This window comes from Anticarsia gemmatalis, chromosome Z (assembly GCF_050436995.1).
Source record: "Anticarsia gemmatalis isolate Benzon Research Colony breed Stoneville strain chromosome Z, ilAntGemm2 primary, whole genome shotgun sequence".
Taxonomy (NCBI): domain Eukaryota; kingdom Metazoa; phylum Arthropoda; class Insecta; order Lepidoptera; family Erebidae; genus Anticarsia; species Anticarsia gemmatalis.
This window is the reverse complement of record NC_134776.1, coordinates 11,114,166-11,139,159: the sequence shown is the minus strand read 5'-3', so window position 1 is coordinate 11,139,159 and position 24,994 is coordinate 11,114,166. Positions and strand designations below refer to the sequence as shown.

At 35.1% G+C, this 24,994-nt stretch overlaps 3 protein-coding genes across 5 annotated transcripts in view; 1 reads left to right on the top strand and 2 right to left on the bottom strand.

Moving 5' to 3' along the window:
* Positions 1-1,121, bottom strand: part of Best2 (bestrophin 2) — a 45,276-nt gene extending 44,155 nt beyond the window's left edge. Inside the window, exon 1 of one of the 2 annotated variants that reach the window (XM_076134346.1) lies at positions 725-1,121. In XM_076134346.1, the coding sequence (XP_075990461.1) occupies positions 725-795 (71 nt within the window). In that variant the 5' untranslated portion in view covers positions 796-1,121. The remainder of the gene's footprint in view (positions 1-724) is intronic. The other variant, XM_076134345.1, reaches the window with a different exon arrangement.
* A 5,687-nt stretch (positions 1,122-6,808) lies between these two features.
* Positions 6,809-13,993, bottom strand: Ubc4 (ubiquitin conjugating enzyme 4). Its single transcript, XM_076134685.1, has 3 exons — positions 13,835-13,993; positions 10,307-10,459; positions 6,809-8,763 (listed from the first exon to the last, which is right to left on the bottom strand). The coding sequence occupies exons 1-3, from the start codon at positions 13,895-13,897 to the stop codon at positions 8,380-8,382; spliced, it is 600 nt and encodes a 199-aa protein (XP_075990800.1). The 5' UTR covers positions 13,898-13,993; the 3' UTR covers positions 6,809-8,379.
* Positions 13,994-14,434: 441 nt separating this feature from the next.
* Positions 14,435-24,994, top strand: part of LOC142986233 (discoidin domain-containing receptor 2-like) — a 46,618-nt gene continuing 36,058 nt past the window's right edge. For both annotated transcript variants that reach the window (XM_076134597.1, XM_076134596.1), the window contains exon 1: positions 14,435-14,708. The gene's annotated coding sequence lies outside the window, so the exon portion shown is untranslated. The remainder of the gene's footprint in view (positions 14,709-24,994) is intronic.

Sequence of the window (24,994 nt, the reverse complement as noted above, 5' to 3'; positions counted from 1 at the left end):
CGATGAATTCTTAATGAGACTTCAATAAATTATGATGGCTTTAGTTAGTAATCAAATGAGTTAATGGCAATTGCAAGTGCGCCTTAGCATTAAAAGGAAATATATTTTTAGTGTCGTAAATATTTATAGTGGTAATAGTGGTTGAACAACGTAATAACGGCATAAGTAAATACAATCTTTGAACGACATTATTAACGGAAATCAACGTGATCATACCTAAGCGTGATTGAATCAAGTTTTAATCGATTGCTGCATGCGTCATGGCTACTTTCGCCACCTTTCGTTGTCAGGGACAAGCGAACTGCGATCAGACATTGAATCGATTCTAGTTCGCGTACAAATAGCATTCATCACCGCGTCGCCCGCAGCTGCGAGGTCGACTTTAACGCCGTGATCCTCGGTCGCTCTCCTATTAGCTATGACAGCAACTAATAACAAACTTTCGATTGGTGTTCGACGTAAACACGATTGCGAGGACAGAGTATTTTCAAAATTAAACACACACAAGTGGCGCGTCACAATAGATGGACGGCAAGAGACGTGCTATTGTAATGTATAATGTGTGGTTACGGACCATCGGTGTGTGAATGTGTTATTTCGTCATATAGGAATGAGGCGCATAGACATCGGTCGGAACAGCTGTTTCACCCGAGTCTGCGGGCCCGCAGGCTCGCGAACGCCGTCGCGGTCAAAGCCTCGGACCCTACGAATACGTTCAACTTACTTGCAAAGGATCCGCCAAAAACATCCGAAACTGCTGCCATTAGGTACTTCACCGGCGTATGATATAGTCATGTTTGGTACAGCTTAACACACTATGAAATTAATATTTATTTATACACACACACGTTTGTTGGCGCGAGCTTGGAACGAGACACACGCGGAAAATTAAATACGATTTAGAAAGTAATAAAAAGTTTGTTGACGTTAGTTACTAGGGAAGGCGAAGGGAAGTATTAACTAAATGGTGCACTTATAATGTCACATTCTGATGATGTGTGATGCACTCTGCCTTCCCCGTATTGTGGCAAATCATAAAGGAGGGGCGCGAGAGAGCACCGTCCACAGAGTAGCGTCAACTGTGACTGATGAATGATACCTTGCTTGGCATGTTGTTCAAGTTACTCGCTGTTTGCTCATGCGTGCTACCGCGGCGCGAGGCGCGAGCGCAGCCCCACTCGCAGGTTCTATACCAGCCTCGTTACACGTCATCGTGGTTTTCGCTAGATGGCGCTACGTGTCTTAAAGTACAACCTTCGCCTCGCAGCTAAATGACTTGTAATCAGCAGTCAACACAATACAACTGGCAACTCATTGCTTTGCTAGGAAGCGACCAACTATTCCTGAGCTTAAACTTTCGATACTAGGCCTACTTCGATCGCAGCATTTAGTTAAGACATCTATACAACTGTGTCTGAGAGCATTGACATGGTTTGCTTTGTTCAAATGACAAAACAAAGAAACCACACGAATGGCATACTGGTGGCAACAGACTAACTGAGAATTTATTCAACGTGGTTGAAACAGGTTATATTTGTTTTAGCACCTTTTTCAAGCGTTGCAGTGAATGTTTTATGTGAGGTTTTAAGAGTAAATAAGTTATTTTTTAGAAAGAGTCAATTTTATGGGTCAATACTCTTTAATCAAAGAGTAAATCAGCAGTCACTAGACTCATAAAACCGTAAAACGTTAGGATGTAGGTAGGTACACTTAAATAATAGTAAGGTTGAAAAGAATAGATTGCTACTTATTCAGTTCGTCATGGGATCAGCCTGCCACTCTATGCCAATAAATTATTGAAACTTTAGTTGCTTACCTACTAATGAATGGTTTGACAAAGTAAATATTGACAGCAAATGTTCTAAGATCACAAAATAACAATGATTTTTTCTTAGCACTTCAATTTATGATAATCCTGCTGTCATAGAAAAGCTTGACAAGCTACTATGTTGTCTGTAAAAGTTAAACTTAACTTTAAACCGCGGGCAAGTTATTGAAACCAATGAAAACCGATGATATAAGGATTACTATTTAGCCCCCGCTATCCTTCTGCAACATTTCGTTACTAGTTACACAGTATAGAATAGAATAATTATTGAATTGCGTAAAATGGAGTAAAAAAAACGCGAAAAAAATATAAATTGATACAAGACACATTTCGCCATTTACAATAGAATGCAAATATATATTTTTTGACATAAGTAGTTATGCTATTATGAACATACCTACCCATAAATTACAAATTAGAAAACAACTAATCCCCGGTTTCTAAGGCACACTTAATGGTAGTTTATCTATTCAATACCGTTAAAACTCATATAAAAAAACGCTATTGAATAGATAAACTACCGCTAAATGTACTCAGAAACCGGGGGTAAATTAATTACTGACTTAAGTAGCCAGTGTAAACTTTTATGTACAGACGACTAAATAAGTCGCTAATCAACTTAATATTATTAAAATCTCTGCAGTCTTAACAATTTGCTCAAGCTGAAATTAGACGCTAAAACCTAAGCAATGAACAACTTCAACAAATATCAACTGTTTCTAATAGTAGGTATGTATGGGAGTAAGGTGGCTCTAAAGTTTTAATTTATTCTGTCAGTTTTGTAGCTGACCGTACAAGTAAGCACTTGACTGCATTGACATATCAATTCACACTGAACCCTTTGAGTTACTGATGCTGTGTTGCTACCATCCCAGACACATTGATAAATCTATTAATTTTAACTCTAACAGTACTTAGTCCATTAAAATGTTGCACTTTAGGCCTAAGCTTGCGTTTTTCAGAGGTTGCGACCCATGAAATTTGATTTTTTAAAGTGTACGGGGGGTCAATAAATGCTTTAGTTCAAGTGTTGGGGTCGCTACATTTGTTCCCCAGCTGCATTCTCGAAAAAAATGGGCCCAGGGGATAATAGAGGTGACCCCATAAACTCGAACTTGAGCTTATAGTGACCCCCCGTACGTGTACACATAAAGAAATCTTATGACGTCCTCTGAAAATGAAACTTTAAATGTAACTTTCCAATGCACTATAGGTACTTATATCTATTTACTGATGCAAAGCTTCAGCCTATTATAAGTTAAACGAGGACATCGTTTAACTTATAACAAGCTGAAGTGTTAGCAAAGCTTAGCTTGTAAACCTATTCAAGTACATGACTCTGTTGCTTTTAATGGTCCGATTTTCGAATCTATACTAATATTATAATAGTAGTATAAATCTAGCTAGCTAGCTAAAGTAATATAAAGCTATAGTAGATATACTTAATCACGAGTGTCGGGAAGGCCTGTAAAGAAGTAGGTATAATCAACGATCACTTAATATTTACAAGTTGCCAAGCAACACCAGCGGGCATATTATGTATCTCAATTGACAACTAGTGTACGTCAAATTGATGGTCATTATTCAGTACATCGCTGCGCTGGCGTTACGTGTTAATCACTTTAATCTAAGGGAGAAAACAATGTACAGCATAGTGGCTGTCAAATGGTTGTCAACTGAGATAGGTGATAGCCCCTTTGGATGTCAATAAAAACGGTTTTCAAAAGATATTTTGTTTTAATAACATCGTTTGGCCGTTCATTTATAGAGCAGTCTTCATCTATTCTACTCGTTTTTTCATTCAAATACGGATCCCTCCATCCTGCACTGTTAACCAGACCCGGAAATATATTATATTAGTTTCTAATAACGACCTAACATGAATAAGCTTCAATAAACCAGAATATTATTTGCATCAATAAAATGAATGGATAAAATACTTCATAAGAAATGAGCAGATCATTTTAATGGTGTCAGTAGCTAGAAATTTTAATAACTTACAAGAGCTTGTATCGCGAAAGATTTAAATAGTTTATAAAATTGTTGATGTATTTTTTTTTATCGCGGATTAACTCATAAGATAGTTTTTATTTTGAGGACTGGACAGAAGCGTACGAGAATTAAGAACTTTACACATTACCTGCCGTACCTAATCTTTAGGTACGGCAGGTAAAATTTCCAATCTAATAACTGACAAATACATGTACCTAAATAGGTAGGTACCTACTTATCCAGTAAAATTTCTTAATCTTGAATTATAATACCTATCCTCTTTTATAATTAAATAATAGATTTGATGAATTGCTTATCATCCGCTGGAAAAAGTAAAATGTGGTGGTAGGTGTATAAATCCAGTATGGAAAATAAATATCAAGATTTCGCATGCCTGGTACAGCTACATAATCATGGAACAGGATTCACTTTTAACCAATCAAAGCGACAGCACATTGACTAACAAATCAAGAATGATTTATATCAGTCGAACTCGAACTTACCTAGGTCAACTAATCACTTGCCCTGCATTTATTTCCAATATGCGGGTTCGAAGACGGATGGGTCTCGGATTCACGCAAGTAAATACAAAGATACGAATAGATATTAATTTGTTTTAAGTATATTGCTAATACATTTATGAAATCGGTTAAAAGAAGGGTTTTATGGATGTACACTGCGCAGCTGTTAAGGTAGTCGCCACGTCACGACGCGTCTGTTGTGCCAAGAAGACAAGGATTCTTATTCTTTACTTATGAAACATACGTACGTAGGACATGTGCTTGTGCTCCAATGTTCCAAATCGCCCTCAAGTTTGGCTTGCTCTAAGAGTAATAAAGCCTAGTAATCCAAGTATTCATCCAAAAGATAGGAACATTTTAAGGAACATTACCTTACATGTGAAGTTAATTAAATAGTTATGGCACAATAAAAATGTTCTGAAAACGGAAAAACGAAAGTCTGTGTATGTGTAGACGAAACCGCGGGTGGTCGTTAGTACCTACTGCATAATATACTTATTAGATATCTATAAATTTGTAGAAGGTATGAACTATAGAGTCAGAAGGAAACTAAGTAGGTAACTAAATGCCAGTATTTTTCGTAGTAAGTAGTTAGTATATGTATAGTAGTAATTAGTTCAGTGATTTTACTTATTTTTACTATTGTGTTGTTTTGTTACTTATTTATTGTTATTATTATATTGTGGTTATTTTTGTATTGTGGTGTTGGCTGGCGCGGTCGGTAGTACTGCGGTGCGAGAGGTCTCGGGTTCGAATCCTGGGTCGGGCCAAAAAAGTCTTTTCTGAGATTTTCTGTTAAGAATTTCTTAGAGATTGCCCGGAGTTAGGAAGTTGAGGTCGAAGACCTCCGTGCCTCGGAGAGCACGTAAAGCCGTCGGTCCTGCGCCTGACCTCTCACTGGTCGTGTCGGTTATCCGTCCCACCAAACTATGAGAGTGATGGAATAGAGAGTGTACCTGTGTATTGTGCACACACTTGGACACTATAAACAAAGTCCTGCACAGATGGCCAGTTTCAATGAAACTGACCGCCGTAGCCGTATATCGGCTAGGAGGACATTACTATTGTGTTAAAAAATTAAGCAGGCAAATAACTATTAGTCCTGTAAAGCCGTATGCATTTATTAAGTACTTACACTTATCTATGTTCGACACAAACATTGGTATTTACAACTAGTACTTAAGTGTAGCGAGACACATTGATTGATTTGACCTCGAATCTTAGATAGTTTAGTGTTCAGATCGTAACAGGATGTCTATAGGTTTCTTTGTGAAAAAAATGGTAGTACGACTCGTAGGAACGTTGACACTTTATAACTATTATTTAGACTTTATCAATAGTATTTTGGTTTCGTATAAGGTAACTGTCCCACATATTCACGCAATAACAACATAACGGATTTGAATTTGGTACACAGACAATTCATAACGATAATTTTTACTCCTGTAATTCAGGCGGCCGAAGTCGCGGGCTAGGGTAAGTAAATTTATTTTTGTAATCAGTCTATATTCCATCAGGATATTCATATTATGTTGAAAAAATGCAATAATGAGACTTCTAGATTGACGGTCGGCTGTTAACACGTAGAATATTGAGTTTTTTTTTATTTATACACTTGCAGTCATTTTATCTTTCAGATATCTACTTATGTATATATACATCTTTGCATTGTATAAATATAAATCAGTAATTTAACTCTGTAACAGAGAGGTATCGCACGAATCTCAGTGGTATTCATTACCTTTTTTTTTTTTTTTTCTTGAAATGGTGGGCTCCCATGCCAAGGTTCGTCATGCTCACTAAAATGTCATTGCTTGCGGCGGCGTCGTGTGCCGGGTCACTCCCTTCCCTCTAATATGTGCGAAGGGGGTGATGGCTGGTCCATGCGTCATACTGAACGGGTGCTGCTTGGGGTGACTGGTCGTCCTGGTTATGGCGAGTTTGCCAAAATTTTCAAGAAAATACATATAAATCAATATATAATTAATTCATTGTGCCATAGTATGCTCTTGAGATGCCTCTTATGATTGCAATACTATCATTGTGTAGGTAGATGCTCCCAGCATGCTTCCAATACACTTGTTATCGTGCTTACTAGCACCTTAATATTATATTGATTTAATTTAATTTATCTTATGATCAAAGTGTTTTCGGTGGTGTTGGTAGCAGCTCCTTACACATTCAATGATTTATACCAGACATAATTATATTGTTAAAACCATTTGGCGATTAAAAAGAGTGGCCAAGAGTTTCTTGCCAGCTCTTCTCATTGGCCCTACCTTCCGAACTGGCGGCAAATTCACTCTTTGTATCATTGACTATCATAAGTGTCAGCATTTGACCTATATGTATAAATGATTTGATTTTGATTTTGATAACTATCAGAGACTTACCAGTAGATCATGAAACTGGCCACTAAGTTCGTTAACTCTAGATAAGTGGGTAATGTATGTAAATAAAAGAGGTATGATTTTTTATTAATTATGTATTGTTACAATTTTTTGAAATCCTTACCCTCAGGCTTCTCTCCAACTAGCTATACAAAACTATCTAGACATAAAACTACAAAGAAAATTTTAAATTAGACGCGAAGTGGATGTTAAGAACTCAAGTTTACACTATTACTTTATTTTTGTTAATTGGAAATCTCTCTGCAAAACACATATATTATTATGTTATTAGAAGCACTTGGGATTTAATAAGAATAATTAGCAGTGTTTGCCTTAATTGTGGGAGTGGAAGACCTAAAGAAGACCTTTAAAATTTCAGTACAGACATATTTTTTGTGCACACTGTGTTTTTCGACATCACCATTTTACTTTCTTAAAGAACAGTAAAATTGTTGGTTCTTAACATTCACTCCGTTACATGGAATCTACTAAGATACCATAAATAATATTTCATTATAACATAATATATAGTAAACGTAAATATAAGATGGAGTTGATAATATATAATTACATCACAAGAAAGAGACATTGAAAAAGGTAAATACACCTATAACCTATGCTAATTTTTTTATATATGAAGTCATTTAAATAAAAATCACATAATCATAGCAGTTCAAAATAAAAATGGTTTCTTTATTATATTATATTGTATGTCTATACAAATATATTGCAATTTATCAAAACTAATTAGGTAGTGATGTGTATAAAATAATATAACCGTCTGTTTATTTAAAGGTGACAAACGGTATTTAAATTAACTAAAAGCAAAGCAAATCATATGCTTGTATAAAAATATTATGTAACTTCGTCGCAAATTAAGTTTTAGTGAGCAGTTAGATTTCAGTTCATTAAGTTGTTCGCAGCAGATGTTCACCAATTTTCCCATAGACCACAGGTACCCTGTAGATCGCCTCAACCATATCCTTACTCGAAATTCGATCCCTCAATTAAGCTGCTAATTACTAGCTGCCTAGCGTCTATTGTACGTAATGTATGTAGCATCATGCAAGCTAAAAATTTTAATTTTAAAATGTTTAACATTTCAATTATCATTAAGTAATTGTTTTTCAGTAACACGGAAACATTAAATTATCCAATATTCTAGATTATCATGCGTCATGTTACCATGAAATTACGAATAACGCAGGAAGGCTAGTAAAACGTGAAGAATCTACAAGCATCGAGTAGTTAGCGTGCCATAAACCTTACGAACAGTCAGAATTAGAAACATTTATATTTGCATTTAAAGAATGGGAATGGAACGGAAATGGAAACGCGATTCATAATCACCGTGGGTATCTATTGGATTTATGTAGAAATTAAATTTGCTGTTAGGACAAGATACGGAAAAGTCAGATGCCTATATGTTTTTTTCAGGTGCCTATTTTTTGTATTTCAACGCCAGTTCCAACACGTTTCGTCCTTTTAAGGTAACATATATACAAATGTAATGATTTTACACGTAATTAATGATAGTGTGGGTGATATTCTGGAGAGAATCTTTATGAATCACAAAGAGTTTATCGTTAACTTAACAGCATAGTATTACATTTATATTACTGTCAAAATTCATTTTTCGAGCATCTCACTAACTAAAGAGGTGCTCTGTAGCTCGCTCGAGCTCCCAATCAAAAGTGGAAAGCGCAACCCTAGCTTGATCTTCGTCTACGCCCATATCTAATAATACTTGGACTTTTTGGTTGAATTCCCAAATGGTTGTAGGTCCGCCGGCATAAGCGTTGGTCCAGTGCCGGGCCGTCAGATTGAAGAGTTGTAGGTCATCCCTATACTGTTTGGCTACCACGGCATCTTGCGGGTCGTTGGGCTCAGCGGCCGACAGCAGGGCCTGGATGGACAGCAACACAGTGCGCAGGGTGAGAGCGGCGGCCCACTGATCCTTCAATATGTCCAGACAAATAGCGCCTGTCACCGACGATACGTTAGGGTGCCAGATCTTCGTCATGAAGCGAATCTGCAAAGAACATTACGCTAAAGTAAAGTCTTTTATTATTTTTACTGTTGGAGGAACGTGGGGGGTCACGGTTTATGAATGACGCAAATATCTCTTGTTTGTGGTGTATTGGCCACGCTCGACTCACGCGTGTTAAGTCTCATCTGAACAAGCTCCCAACCTCATAATGCTACAAAATTCAGTTCTGCGTCGAAAACACCTGTAATCATTTTACTTTTGACCTTGTTTGGCAATCAGCGGCCTCAAACATCGAAGGTCATATCAATACGAGCTAGTGACAAAACGCTAATTGTAGAATTATAACACAAATTATTTCAATTTACGTAGGTACCTATTTGAAGTTAAGTACTGCAGGTTAATCATTACAAAAGAGACAGTATAAACTGTCTGATTTACGAAATAACAGCAAGAGTTCAGGAAATAAAGCTCTAATACATTGGAACCCTGTTTATGTACCATCACCTAGTTTCGTGACCAGTTCAAGGTACATACATACGACATTATTCGCCAACAGCTTCATCGGATGGGCATAACAAAAGACATTAACTTGTATCATAACCATTAAGTATAAAATATCACGTACAAACTGACACAAATAGAGGATCTCAAAATCAATAAGACCAACCCCCGCAAAGACGAGAATAACTGAGGCTATTTCAAGAGAAGTCTGGTTATTAGCTCAGGTGTCAAGTTATAACACATGTAACACAATAAAGCACATCTGAAAATTATTAGCTAGAATGCAGTTATTGAATCTATTTACGACAATTTTCCAATAGAATATTTTTATCTCAAAAATAATAATGGCTTCACTATTTCCGAACAATTCCCGGATAGCTTATGACATGGAATAGTGACAGTTGGTTCCACACGTTCGCTTCACTTTATCCATCGGTTAGCTTAACCGACATTTATCTACAACCCGTAGTATAACATGTACATTGCAATTTCTCCTTTATTAGCTCATAAGGACCAACATTTGGCAAACTTGCAAGTAGTTTCTTCAACGACCTTAGCAATGTTTGCAAACAAGTCATTGACCGTCTTCCCTGACATATCGCCACGTGGACAGTGACGTAGCATTAGTCGACATGTTTAAAATTACTTTCAAACAGAGCTTTTGTACTTTTAAAGATAAACCTTGCAAGGAGAGCTGAACTACATGAATTTATTGCGATTATATATACAGATTTAAATAAGACGACTGTTTTCGAAACTAGTACTGAAGCAAGAACAAAGACGATGCTGAAATAATTATTTTAACATTCTACAGGTAGAAGATGATATCACAAAATTCATCAACATAGTCGAAAAATAGAGAAATTTAAAAAAAATAACAGCTAACTGTAGACATACTCAATTTGCCACTGAAATGAAAACCAATTGTAGTTTTTGAAAACTAGGTGGAGAACCATGATCTCAGGAAAGTAAATAGTGTCTCCGTTATATGTCACCGCAAACAATAACAGTTCCATAAAAACTAAAACTATACATCTTCATAATTATACCTGAAAAGTAAAATAAAATCATATTGTTCCATTACCTTGGGTGGATTGAATGGGTATGTCTCCGGCACCTTGATCTCCAGCAGGAAGGTTCCACCTTCATAGGGAGTATCTGGCGGGCCCGCTATTTCACCCTGCAGCTCAGTCCAGCTGTCATTGACCAGCTCCAACTTGATAGTGCCACCCGCGACCTACAACAACAAAAGAAAACTTATGTGAATATCATGTTTCTCGAATTTTCTAACATCTGCAGAAATAATATTATAGTAGGGCCGCTGAATTATTACCGATTTGACACATGACAAATTGACAATACTAGTGAAGTGACTGAACAGGTAACTCTAATATCATTTTGGAACAGTTTGTTTTTAAATATTCTAGTATAGAGTTTAATTAAATAAAATCAAAACCAATAATAGTTAAAGACACAAGTTCTTCATTAGGTGGAGTATCCTTGATGAAATAAAATAAATATCCGTATTCCTTATCCTATATTCCATCAATATTCTTTGAAATAAAAATCATACCTATTCCAATGAATTCGGACCGAATACTATTAAGCACATCACTATGAAAACAAGACGCACGAATCCGCACCATGTAACTTTATACAAGCGCGCTAAAGAACAAAAAATAAATGTTTTCATATTATTTACAAACTATTTTAAGTTTTGAAACAGTGTTTATTGGAAAATTACTTAATTCTGATATTTTGACATAAAGTTTTATATTAAAGAGGTATTCTAAATCATTCCGCAAATGTGACGCTCGTGCAAGGTTATATCGATTAATTTAAAGAATAATCTGTCAAATCGGTAATTACTCGGCGGCCCTACTATAAGAATAGGTAAATTGGTTCGCACCCTAATACATGGGACTAAGAATTGAATAGTGAAATGTGTGTGTATTTATACTTCTGCCTACTTCCTTTGGGGATAATGGTATATAAACATAAATATCGCGTGGTTGACGATAATTGCGAGACCGTTTTTTCCTGGTTATGTTATGGTTATCAATAGCCTCATATCAGTCTTTGCACACGATATTTATCGCACTAGCAATACCTAAACGCACAGCTAAGACACAGTATGCAGACGTCGCACAGCAAAAGCGATAGTTTAGTAATGAAATTAAATGTTAAAGGCGAAATTATTTAAATAGAAAGACATATCCCATTGTCCTGTTGTTGTTTGTTGGTGAACAGTTGAGAAAATGTTATACATTTACTTAGTAATGGTTAAAGCTAGTTAATTTTCTCCATGTCGCTTACTAATACATTTATATTATTGTAATCTATGTTTATTTTTATTATAGGTAAAGAGTAAGAATATTTTGTAAGCAATCAGATGTATCTGAAAGTTTGACTATCTCAGTAAAAGCAGTCATGGCCGAAATTACACACAATAATGTACCTAATTATATTAACTTAATTTTATTTATATTAACATAAGTAAATAAACTTTGTTTGTTAGATTAATTAAAGTAACCAAAGAGCACATTTCCTCTTCATTCTCATTGAAAAGAATAGGCTTGAAAAATCCTAGCATACATAATTTTATTATACATAGTTACTCGTTCTTCAGACATTATGCCAAGTTAAATGTAAGTATGAGGGAATCAAAAAACATTAACCCCGCGGCGCCGGCGAAGTCGTGTATAATTCGGGATGCGTTTCGCCGGCGCCGCTGCGATGCAAACTAAATAAGCGAATTAAGTATACAATAACTGCCTGAAACCGCAAATTCGCACTTATTCACAAACGTTAGTTCTTTGTCGACCGGTGATATTCTCAAGACAAAAGCCTTCAGTACCTAACCTAGAAACTGCAGAGTCACAAACCAAATGTTATCTTCATAGTCATTGAGATTGTATTTAAATCGTATTTCGTGTTTTCATAATTATAAGACTATGATGTAGTGAATATTAATGTTACGAAATATAACACATATACGATCATGAAATCGTAAGAGATGCGTATTGTTGCGGAAAGGAGCTTTTAGGCGTGCATACGCTAAATGTGTAAATACATAATTTAAGAACAAATTCCGTCATTTTCACGCATTTCGGCGACATAATGAATAACTTATGTAGAGCTAGAATTAAAATGCTTGATGCGTCAAGTAATAAACAAAGAACTAGGTATAAATGTTGCTCTAATCTATCTACATCTTCTAATTTAAAGATGTTTAAATATTTTTCTTGGTAAAGTTACCTAGGTATATTCAATCATCACTATTCTTAAAATGTAAAAGAATTTGGGAAAATGTCATGAAATAAAATGGAACCATTTTTAAAAATGTGACAAGATAATACACAACTCTCTTATGGCTGAACTGAACACATAATGTATGAAAAATCAAAGTATTTCCTCGAGACTGTTACCCATTATTGTAGGGATAGATCTCAAAAGCATTAATTCCATATGGTTCACTTTTTAGTTTGGCAACCATAATTATTGAGAGCTTCTTATGTGTGCAAATGTGATTGATTGATTCATTTCAACTGATTTAAGATATTCTATAAGAATATATGAAAAGGCACTCTTTTCTTAAGTATGTCTAGTATCGCTAGAGTCCGCTCTCGGTGAAACAAAATCTTAAGATAATGAAAAAAAGGGATTGTTTTAGAAGAAAGGATTGAATAGGTATTGTATATCTGTTCTGAGCATACATGAATAAGATCTTAAAATAAATAAACAAAGGCAGATAGAAGTCAAAATGTGTGTCACAAAACTGGCACAGTTTATTATAACAATCATCATGAAGTAAACAAATTTATCATTTGTATACCTACACACAGTGAGAATGATGTTACATGCAACAGAATCAAGACCAAAATGAAGGAATTGAATTAGTGACAGTTAAAACATGAACGGAAACATGTAAAGCGAACTAACATATTGTATGAGATGTAACAGTTTCTAGCCAACTTGATTGTAATTATGTATAGGGAAATAAACAAACAGGTAAATTGAATGAAAAAGCCAATTAAATTCCAACAGTATTAAATTCAAATAGGTATAAATATTTAGTTATTATTGAAATTAATGTTATAAAAAATTACATGTAAGTTAGCCAGCTAGTAGTATGTAGACACTACTTTCATAGTCGCAATGGCTAAAATAATCGCATTTATTTTTGTTATTGTGAAACATATTGAAAACACATGGTGATAATGTAATAATGATTTGAGCAGAAACACAGCAATGCATTGCAACAAGTTATAAATTGCAACAAAACAACATCAATAACTTCAATGATCATGGCCAATTTCACGTGAATTGTTAGAAAAATACGCGAACATGGATTAGTACAGAAGTGTGATAAACAAGACAGTGGAAGCCATAAAACCTGCTGAATCATTCACACAGATGTTTTTCTACCAAATTGCATTCAAATACAATACATTTTAAATATATAATTGAAAAAATCGTATTGCTTTCGGGTGCACTTTGTACTCACACAGATCGATCGTTCTCTAAAATATGACATACAACAAAAGTGCAAGTAACTGCTACCGATTTACTGTTTCTATGAAAACAGAAAGAGAAATGATAACCAACTCACCTCTTCGCTTTTCATGACCTCCTTGAATTCTCTTTTGATACGCTTGGCAGCTATATTAGCCATTGTTACAAATTTTAAGAGATATTTTATTTGAAAAAGATAACGCAAACCTAGACTGTAAGCAGGCAGACACCAAATTTGGGTTGACAGAGCACAAACAAAAATATTCCTCTTATTTTTTCATAGGGCATCCTCTTTTTTTAATAAAACATTATAAATTATATTTAGATATTTTTGAAAACAAGATCAAACCGCTTAATAAAATATTTTCTTTTATTACAAATTTAGAACAAATTTATTACACAAGAATAAGACATTTTCTAATTTTTTAGCAGTCGTTTACAAACTTAATAAATAATAATGCAGTCAATTTCATCTAAAACTTACAGCAATATTCTTATTTGAATATTTTGACTGGATTATTGCTATTTTATTTTAAACTAATATATAAACCAATTAATATTTACAATTAAATGACTGTACACGACTCTTGTTTACTTCCGGTTTCATTCAAACCATTCATTCATTATTGTTCGCTCTATGGTTCGTTGTTTTATTTGGGTTCAGTGTTCATTCGCTTGAAACGCCATAGACTATGCTTTCATCGGTCTTCTTTACAAACGCACATAGGGCTAGCTATGGTCGATTAATTGGAGGTGTTATATTATTTTATTTCATTCAGTGAATTTATATCAATAGTATCATAACTAAACGTGTATGTAGAATGTTGTCTTTCGATCATAGTTTGTCGTGAATGACATTTTTGTGTTAACTTTATAAAGTTATGGCCAGTGTTCTAAACAGTGTAAGGACGAAGTTATGTTAATTTACTCCCCATGTCACCGGGTTCCACCTATGTACCTGGCACTTGAAGGTGCGTTGCATGATGTTTATACGATGTTATTTATTATTTGTATTAGTATTAGATTTAAATGTGACAGCATTCCAGTTATATTGCGAATACTATAAGCCTTTGTTTCTTTCAACACTTGCGCTAACATAAATAACTTACGTTTAGGCCCATGAAGGGCCCTCCTTGTTCACGAATACATTCTTCTTTATGCTCGTTGATTGATATGCTGTACTGCCCGCAGCTACAGACGTCTTGTATTATTAGAACGCGATACAAGTTCATTTAAAATACTTTTCGACAGCGTTTTGTTTTGTAAATAATGCTATAGACAAAATCAATCTATTAATGAATCACTTTAAATAACAGTTAATATTTAGAAAGTAAACATAAGGTAGTAGATTGCTTAATTTTAATTTGCTTACTCAATAATAGTGTTAAAGTCAGATACAAAGTGGATAAAAACAAATGCTGGTGAATGTCAGACCTAGACCTTTTAGACTTGCTATAAATAAAAGTTTGCTAGCCTTTATGACAAAAACCAATACTCATATTATCAAACAACAAGTCTTAGTTCACAACTCTATTTTTCCTACAAGTCCGAAAGCAAAAGTATTTATTTCCATTGATAATAACCACTTGAAGAGTAGTCATTTCTAGGTGTAGTGTGTTTGGATAACAATATCAATATGTTTACTAACAGAACCTGAATATTTACCTTTGTATTTATTATTAATATCAACAATATCCTATACAGCTTTTGGCAACTTTCTGTGGGGCAAGCTTGCTCCTACTACTGTTAGTCATGCCTCTCCTATACAACTCATGGTAGAAAATTTAAATAAAATTTAAAATATAAAACTAAATTTTAATTTGTAATATTTTTATCTCCTTTTCCAACGCTGTTTCCACTAAAAAAATCTAAATAATACTGAGCTATTGGTTACTAAATTACAATTAGATATAATAATATCTATTGAAATAACATTTTCAGCCTACATGTTGTGTTCCTGTTATAATAAAAAAGTATGGAAAGATGTTTATGGTAACCGATGGTTAAAAGAATCTAACAATGACTGAAGACAATAAGTTGATAGTTATCTTTTGCTTTGTAATAGCAGCATGCAATCCAATATTAGTGTACATTATTAAACACTGCTTCAGACAGTAATCATATTTATTTATTGATAGAAAAAGCAATAATGTGCATAGGCATTTTCTAAGTATCTTGGGTAAATTTAAATAGGTACTTACTTATAGTGATTGTCATTTGTAGTAATAATACCAGAGTTTTAATTTATTTATCAATTTAAAGCCATTATGGATGGACCTTTGGATAACCATAGTTTATAAGATACAGGTGCAGTGAGATTACACTGATACTAATTCCTTTTACTTATCTACTGTGTTTGTGTGACAATGTGTTTCTCTTTTAAGCATGCTATATGGATTTCAATGGGGGCACAGTTTTTTTTTTATCTTGATACCTAAATACAAAGGTTATATTTAGCCCAGAAATAATTTCATGCTAACAATATCCACAGATGCTTTTTCATGATTGAAATTCGAAAGTCTCTGTTACTCTTTCACTAGATTTTACTCGAATTCCTCGCGAGATTAGCTGCGCGAGTCAGCTTGTTTCTGATAGTATCTCTACTTAAAACTAGACTATAGGCATGCATAGTTAGTGAGACAGAACTGCTTTGTATAAGAATTTTATACAGGTGATGAATGCTCCTTATACTAGCACAACTGCGGAAAATATATGCTACCTTTACGTAAACACCTATCTGTGAAATTCTGACCAAAATGTTACTCAAACAATTACATTACACCCAGCTTTAGGTCTAATTAAGCGTCCACCCAAAAGCCGGCAACATTATCTGCACCGCACGACAAACTTCGTTACGGCAGCGTTTCTCAAAAATGTTTCACAGACCCCTACGAAATCAAGCACATTTCAAGGACCTCCGGAATATTGAAAAGGATTTTTCGACTGTATATGTCAGCATTTACTGGCATTTATTACCCATAGCAAAAAATCTAAGGCTGCCTGAAAAAGCGGTCTTGCCCCTGCTAAGGCCGCGGACCCACAAACACACACTCGCGGTCCCCTAGCTTCCGCAGACCACAAGTTAGGAAACACTGCCTTACGAAATATTCACTTTTAATATTAACAACAGCCAAAGAAACCCTTGTACTTCTTTACTATGAGTAAAAATAATGTCGGACCAACCAACAAAACGTCGTTGTAACTTGCTAACCAAAAGTTGGTCTATATTCACCAACTGTATGTACCCTACAATAGGCACGCAAGTACAATCTCTTTTGCATCAGCACTCCTATAATCCATAACCCGGTGGAACGCTTGACCGACATCGAGGCACCGAGGTCTGTGACCTCAACTTCCAAACTCCGGGCATTCGCTGAGAATTACTTGACTGAATAACTCATGAACTCTGGCTTACGAATCGAACTCGAAACCTCTGCGCTATTCACGGAAACTGTGAAGATAACCATCTTCTTCTACCACGACTCAACCGCATTTGCTAATTAGATACTTACTGTCTCAACAAATTTTGATTCTCTATTGCGCGTGAATATAGACCATAAAGTCGAATGTCGATTACACATTTCAAAAACACTAAATTGTATAAAATCCACTCTTCAGAAACGTATAATTACATGTACCTATACCTACAATATACTATACCAGTATACCTTACTTTAAAATCTCTCAAAGAAGAGAACAGCTGTTTTAACCGAGACGTGTAGCTACTACCGTGCGAACGATACGGGTAAGTACGCTAAAGTAGTCATTACCAGATTTCTCCTTATCGGATGAAAAAGTACAGCAGATTCGCAGTTCCTTTACTACCTTCTACTTTATTTGCCTGCCACAAGAATTATTATTTCCACTCGATCAATATTTGTTCGTGACGGCCAGTTGTGTGTGAACAAAACATACAATACACTCTCTTTACCATCATTCCCCTAACGCGATGAGGAAATAGACTGATACGGATAAATCTCTGTCAATTTCTAATAAAATCTAGTCACAATTAAAATTTGCCCTTCAAAGGAAGAGAACCTATGCGTAAACAGCGCACTGCTACAAATTTCATTCTAGTCAACTAGGTATTTATTAAATCTGATTCATTAGCTATTCTTTGTACAAATTAAGTTACCTAACGCTTTTAACTCGTGTTGTCTTTGTCATCGTAACGTGTATGTAGAGAATACTCTTGGGCAGCACTTAAAATTCAGTAACAACAGGTTACTAAACAAAAAGGTTTTCAAATACACCTGAATGCAGATTGCAGAACAAAGTGAATTTATTTTAAGTATATGTGTAATATGCTTATGTTGCAACAAAGGTGTAATATGCTTATGTACTTAATATCTAGATACAATCATTTACATATTATTAGATTAACTATATTATTTGCCTATATTAGCCTGAGACTGTTTTACTACAACAACGCTAAAACAATATTCCTGTTATTTTTTTAATTTTCTAGTTCTAACGATATAACGAGAGAATGTTTCTTACGTTTAAGATAAATGCAACGTGTATATGAGGAAAAAGGAATGATATTTTTTAATGAAACTTTCATTCACATCTATATCGTACCTATACTGGTGTATTTATGAATAATTAGTTAAAAAATACTAGCGTAATTCGTCTAATTAATAGACTTCTATAAATGTCATCGAATTCCGCCTAGTTTGTGAAAATCTAACAGCCTATAGATAAATGTAAAAAGTCCTAATCCGTTATTTGGGCCTTGCCAAAATGACTTAAAATCTGACGCATTGATATGATGATGACGTGTAGGCCAAGTTACCGTAAACAATCAGAAAAGCGTTTTAGTAAAATCGAAAGAGCGTTTCTGTATCAGGTATATTCTGTGATAATTGTAGATAACTGGCCACAACCATCTGCGAGTATTCACAAAGATAAACTATAATGTTCTACTGTTGACGTAATCTTTTACGTCCTTCTCTCCCTTAGTTTATCATCAGAGAAAAAATCTTGCCGGTCCGTGTTTATTTAGATAATGGCCTAGTGGTTTATACAGTCGTGTTGAGTTCAAATCCCAAGCTCTCCGCTGACTTTTAAAAATCTTGTTTTGAACGTAAATTATTACCCTCTTTCTTTTCGAATTAAAAGCTGTAAGTACCTTCTCGGTTGCAATTAAGACTTCATACTGGCTGGTAACACTTGTTAATGTTTTCTGCTTTTACAAACCTAGTCACTTTACTTGATATAAAATCGGACGGGTTTAAAATAATCTGGTACATATAAACTAGCTGACCCGCGCAACTTCGCTTGCGTCACATAAAGAGTATGAAAATTTTCCCCGTTTTTGTAACATTTTTTACTGGTGCTCTGCTCATATTGGTCGTAGCGTGATGATTTATAGCCTACAGCCTTCCTCTACTACCTAACACTGAAATAATTTTTCAAATCGGACCAGTATTTCCTGAGATTTGCGCGTTCAAACAAACAAACAAACAAACTCTTCAGCTTTATAATATTAGTATAGATTAAAACCGGTTTTCACTTTTTAAGTTAAAGTTTGTCATACGATTGGTAACCTGTCTTAAATAATTCAGTTCTATGTTACTGACGAAATTAATATTCAGATCGTCCGCCGATATTTGCGTTAACTATGAAAGTGACTCCGGGCTCATCTGTAGCCGCAACAAACAAAGCCAAGTCAACAAAGAGAGTTTAACGACAAGTTCCGGTTTACTGATTCAAGTAAATGTTTCTAGTTATTTTATTATTTCAAATATTTGTAGTTATTACATACAGCGCTATACAGCATAATCAGTCAAACAATTAGCCCTATTTATTTTTGTTTTTTGGCCCTTAATGTGCCCTACTATCCGCTTTAAATAGTAGGTCCGGCCTGTAATTTTTAAAGATCTTTGACAGTCGTTACCGGCTGTTAGATGCTTGAAAGTCTAACAACTAGTCTTACCGAAGGGTATGGTGTTATAAGTGTTATAACCCAGGTCACTGGGTTGTGGAGGTCCGATAGGCAGTCGCTCTATGTAAAACACTGGTATTCAGCTGCATCCGGTGAAACTGGATGCCGACTCCTACATAGTTAGAAGAAAGGCTAGGTTGATGATGATGGCCCTTTATGTGTCCTACTGCTAGGCATAGGTCTATCCTTTTTCTTTCAAATCTATCTGTCCTATACAATATCCTACCACGATGAACTCGCAAATGCCGCTGGATCATCGTGTACCTGCACCGTGGCGCGTGGTCAATTTATAGATTTGTGACCCTGTATTGGTTTTAGAACAGAGCATCTCCGTGCTTCGGAGAGCACTTATAACTGCGATGTCGGTTGTTACCAATTAAGATAACAGTGGTTAATCCACGTCCAAGGCCTTCCGGGCTTGACCATCTTCGACACTAGGTTGATTACTAACCATATGATAAAATAAAAAAAAGACCGTGGTCAGGCTAGGCTGCGGCGACCATCGTTTGGTGTACAATCCGTTTCCAGTCCCGCCCATCTCTTTTGAGGCAAAGAAAAATATATTTCAAATAACTTAAAGTCGTAGCCAGCCAGGAGTACACAGATTTAAAATTCATGGGATGTTACTAGAAAACATTCATATTTACCCTTTTACCTCTCTATAAAATATGAATAATCTCCCTATCTCCAGACATTAAAGATTCTTGTTTGCGATAACGTATTTCTACCACTAAAAGCTTGCCACTCACACAGCTCCTTTGCCGTTTGTGAGAAACAGAGTGAAACTTTATTATTATGTTGTTCCAACGTGTGTAAATAAATCTACAACTTTGCGAAGTAGAAGGGCACGGCAAATTACTTATCAACCATAAGCCTTTCACAACTTCACTACCAAGTTGACAGGTAACTACGCAAACTTACACTTGCATCTCACATCCACATACATTCTTTGGTCTCTGTGCAAGTTTATTTAATTTATTAAAACGTACCCCGGCATATCCAACCTGTAGCTTCGCTTCTGAAAGACGTAATTTCTGAATAATGTTTTCTATGTTCATACATCAAAGGTTTTCTTTACAAACATTTTATTACACATACGATATACATATGTTATCGTGGCAGCGCAACGTAACTCCGCTTTCAGTAGCTCTAAATTGTCTTTCTATCAAATAAGAACAAAGAGCAGTCTCTATCAAAAACGATTTAACGTTTGATAGGTACTTGAATTCTATCTTCAAAGTATACAGCAGAATATTATTGTGTGTACAGTTCAATAAATTGTCGTGTTTCGATTAGGAATTAGAAGCCCCTTGCTGTCTAGTGAACAGAAGTCGGCATTGCCACAACATTAAAGGTCCATTCGCGTACCCCAAAGGAGCGCTGAAAATTTTCTCGTCTGCAGCACTCTAACATCTAAAGCTGCTTAAATGTTGCTTGTGTCCTTACGTCTGAGCCGAACTGGCAGCTTATTTTTATTTTTAAATGACGTATTTCAAAAGTAAGTGCTTTTAAACGTTAAAAAATGTGAACTGAGACAATACCGATGTTGCTCCGGTAATTATTTTTAAGGGACTCTAGAATAACTATAGTAGTTTTATACGGTCTTTATATTACGTGTTTACGGTACACTTATAAAAGTCCAACAGCGACTAATTTGAGATCCACTTTGCGTTTTTATGTTAGTCTTAGCTAACACACTAAACTATGTGAAGTGACCGCAAATTCTTTGAAAACCTGTTGCTTGCCTAAAAGTTTTCTTACTTAATTACTTAGGTAGGTGACGTTCTACATGATACATTAAATACATTTTCATGTAATGTGATAGTTATGATGCAGACAAAACCTCTGTCGCTTATCAATCACGTCGACAATGCCTCGCTTGTACTAAGGTGTGGAATATGCCAGCTAGACTTTAAACAAGGATCTTGTTACTCATTTCAGACCTATTATACGCAGTTGTAGGCAGAGTTGTAAGGAGTATTTCTTACAACTCTGCAACTCTTACTCATATTATAAAGGGTGTTTCATTGTTATAAAGTCACCCGAAAGCATATCACACAACTAAAGAAGCTGCCGCCGCGCCGAGATGTATTAATTTGTGTCTACATTTCGCCTCTGAACAAACACCTTGCAACTGTTACTGCAACAATTGCTACGGCACGATTTGAAATAATATGAATACTGATTGGCAAACTACAGAAAGGACGTAAATATGTAGACAAAAAATTACTAAACCCAAAAACCAAACCAATTGAATTCCTGATTTTCACCTTTAAAATGTGTTTTTTATAATTAGTTAGTAATTTATTTTTTGGGTTTTATTCAATCTTGAGATCTAATATTTAAATATATAAATATCATTGGACAACTCACACATCATTTGATTCCAAACTAAGCAGAGCTTGTACTATGGTAACCAAATAACTGATAATCATACTTATATACTTCTAAATACATACTTATATATGTAGATAAATTGACATCCAGGCTCAGAACAAATACTCGTGCTCATCACACAAAGATTTGTCCCGGGTGGGATTCGAACCCACCACACGCGGCGCTACGTTTGTTGCGGCCAATTGACCGCTTAAACCACTGTGCCAAACGTGCAGTTTTATTTAATTTGTTTACGTATTTTTATCCTTATCATTGGTACATAACTATCGCGTTTTATTAGGCTAAAATTTCAGTGAGTTGATATGTGTACTAAAGGAAAATTATACTTGTTAATTTCAAAAATAAAATTGTTCATTCTGTGAATTAAGAGATCATCAATATCCATCCCATATTATTTTTTCACACTGTGTACATTGCCCGACCTGCGGGCTTATCACGTATCTCAGTTGACAGCTAGTATACGTCAAATCTATGGTCACTATTCAGTACATTGCTGCTTTGACTTAACGTATTAATCACTATCATCTAAGGAAAAAAACAATGGACAGCACAGTGGCTTTCAAATGGTTGTCATCTGAGATACGTGATAGCCCTCCTGGTACTCAAACCTAACACCTCGTGATCAGTAGTCGGTCACTTATATACCAGGCCACAGACGCAGCACGCTTATAAAAAATATATTTTTTAATATAAATAATAATAATAAATGCAGATTGCATAAAAATAAGTAAACTAATTCATATCTAGGCACTTCATTTAAACAACTCAGTAAATACTGAGAAACTAGAAAATGTATTTTCTTATCATATGCCTTTTTATAAAAGGTTTATAAAGTAACCATTAACTAATTAAATTAACGATCTGAACGTTAAAGAAGCGAGTTTTATGCATTTACGATCCTTTTAGATGGCAATCTAATGATTAAAAATGTTCGACTTCCACATGACCAGTTGGTAGATTATTTATTTATTGGAGGAAACATAATGTGAGATGAAATTCTTAGTCATGCCTAGGGCCTTTCCATCCCGGGTAAAGCTGGGTATGTCTGTAGTGTGGAGCCGTGTAAGCAAGATGTGTGGGTGCGGACCTACCCCCATCCCTCCTCCCGTTTTCACCTGTGCACTACACGTTTAGCGTTTACAGTGCACCGAAGCTCTCTGTGAGATAGGGAAGTGTCTATGATTGAGACATTTATTGCGCTGTCGTGATCAGTGTCGCGCCGGATGCTGCGAGAACAGGTTGTGTCCGAGTACCTGTCGGAGTGTCCGAGCTACCGAATGAGTTCGAAACTTTGCCATCGCAGTTTCAGTGCTTAAAAAACACTAAAAGCTTTACAGTTTGTTAAGCTGACTAGCTTTGTGACTTTTTGCTATTAAAAACTATTCTTAGGATTAAAGTTTAAATAATTTTTAGTCTAGTTCCTGTATTAACCATTTATATAATCAGTAGTTTTGGTAATATAAGACACTTTTAGTGAAATATTTAGTGGCGGACACTTTAATAATCTGTGCCGTATTTTGGACTTACCGTTGGTTTTCTTTGAACATTAACGCGATGAGAAAAGATTAAAACCAAGTAGATGGTATGATGCATCAGTGAGCTAATAATAACTTCAACAACGATTAACAAATCTTCCCCATAGTTTGGCGTTTAGGCGCAACTTCGCAACTTACAAGCAAGAACAATTTTTTCTGGTTGGTATTTTATGTAGCATGTTTGTAGTTGTTGTTTGAGTAAATACATAGATAAAAATCATATTTATATCAGCATCTGATAAAGTATTTTATCTTAATGCATTGCAGAACGCTAGCGTTGAAAGCGCTTGGTCCCGGGTTCGATTCTTGGGATATTTCTGAATTTGCTGTTCGTTCGTTGTTTTGTTTCGATATGTGCTGCATGTTTCAATAACTACTTGCGCCAATTTTTTCTTAGATTAAAACTGACCTTCGATGTATTTTCTAAGTATCAGTGGCCTATTAGTAGTTAAAGGCAAGAGTTGGTCATGGTCAAGGGCTCGATTTTATGCGATTCCTTTCTTTGTATTTTTTAACTGTTGTTGCTTTTTCGGAGACCACCTCCTACCCTTTTTTGGAATGTTGAATCAGTTAAATCGAATTTCTGCTTTACATTTTTAGTTGTAAATTCAACTTTGTCATTTAAAACCCTTTTCTTTATATGTTTACTGGTTTTATCTTGCAGCTGCAATTCGCTTTTTTGGTCAGAAGTAGGCTATAATTATGTCAATCTCGTCATAGAGTATTCACGGGTTAAGTTTTATAAAGAAACCTCTTGAGTAATTCGAAAAATCGAAAAGCATCATCCTTTCATCGCCAAAAACTGTTGCTGTAATAAGTAGTTCTTACAAATTTTAATAATTGTTATATTTATCTAGCTTTCAAAGCGGTATTTTTTTTAGTAAAACTTATGCTATCGAATGGTTGTTATTTGTTCTCTGTTTGTCTGGAATTATTTTCGTATAAATATAATTGTTACACAAGAAATTAAATAAAATAGCAATTTTACCTGTTACCCCAAATATCGCCAAGTTATGCACAAAGTTTCATCTCTTATTTCTACCCATCAGGAGCCATCAGGCAATTTCCACTGCATGCAGAGGTCGTAGAGACCCAAACATTTATTTGTGTAATATCAAAGTTTTATTTAGTTTAAATTGCGCTTTCGTAAAAAAAACCTCCGCAACATAAAATTAATATTGAAATATGTTTTCAAAATTGAAAAAGATCATAGAATACTAAGCAATGTCTGAAATGTTATCTAACAAACAAGCATGTGCACGAATGCTACAACCTAATCGTAGGCAATACATTGGTACCGTAAATCATGTATTAACGTTATTGCCAAAACCACTTACGGGCTTTGTTTAATTATGTTTCGTGATACATAGCCACGTCT

Excerpts from the sequence above, each read along its gene's own strand:
- Ubc4 (XM_076134685.1), bottom strand. The coding sequence starts at position 13,897 with ATGGCTAATATAGCTGCCAAGCGTATCAAAAGAGAATTCAAGGAGGTC. Across the intron at positions 10,460-13,834 it reads AGGTCATGAAAAGCGAAGAG|GTCGCGGGTGGCACTATCAA; the intron begins GTGAGTTGGTTA and ends TTGTTGTTGTAG. Across the intron at positions 8,764-10,306 it reads ACCCATTCAATCCACCCAAG|ATTCGCTTCATGACGAAGAT; the intron begins GTAATGGAACAA and ends TGTTCTTTGCAG.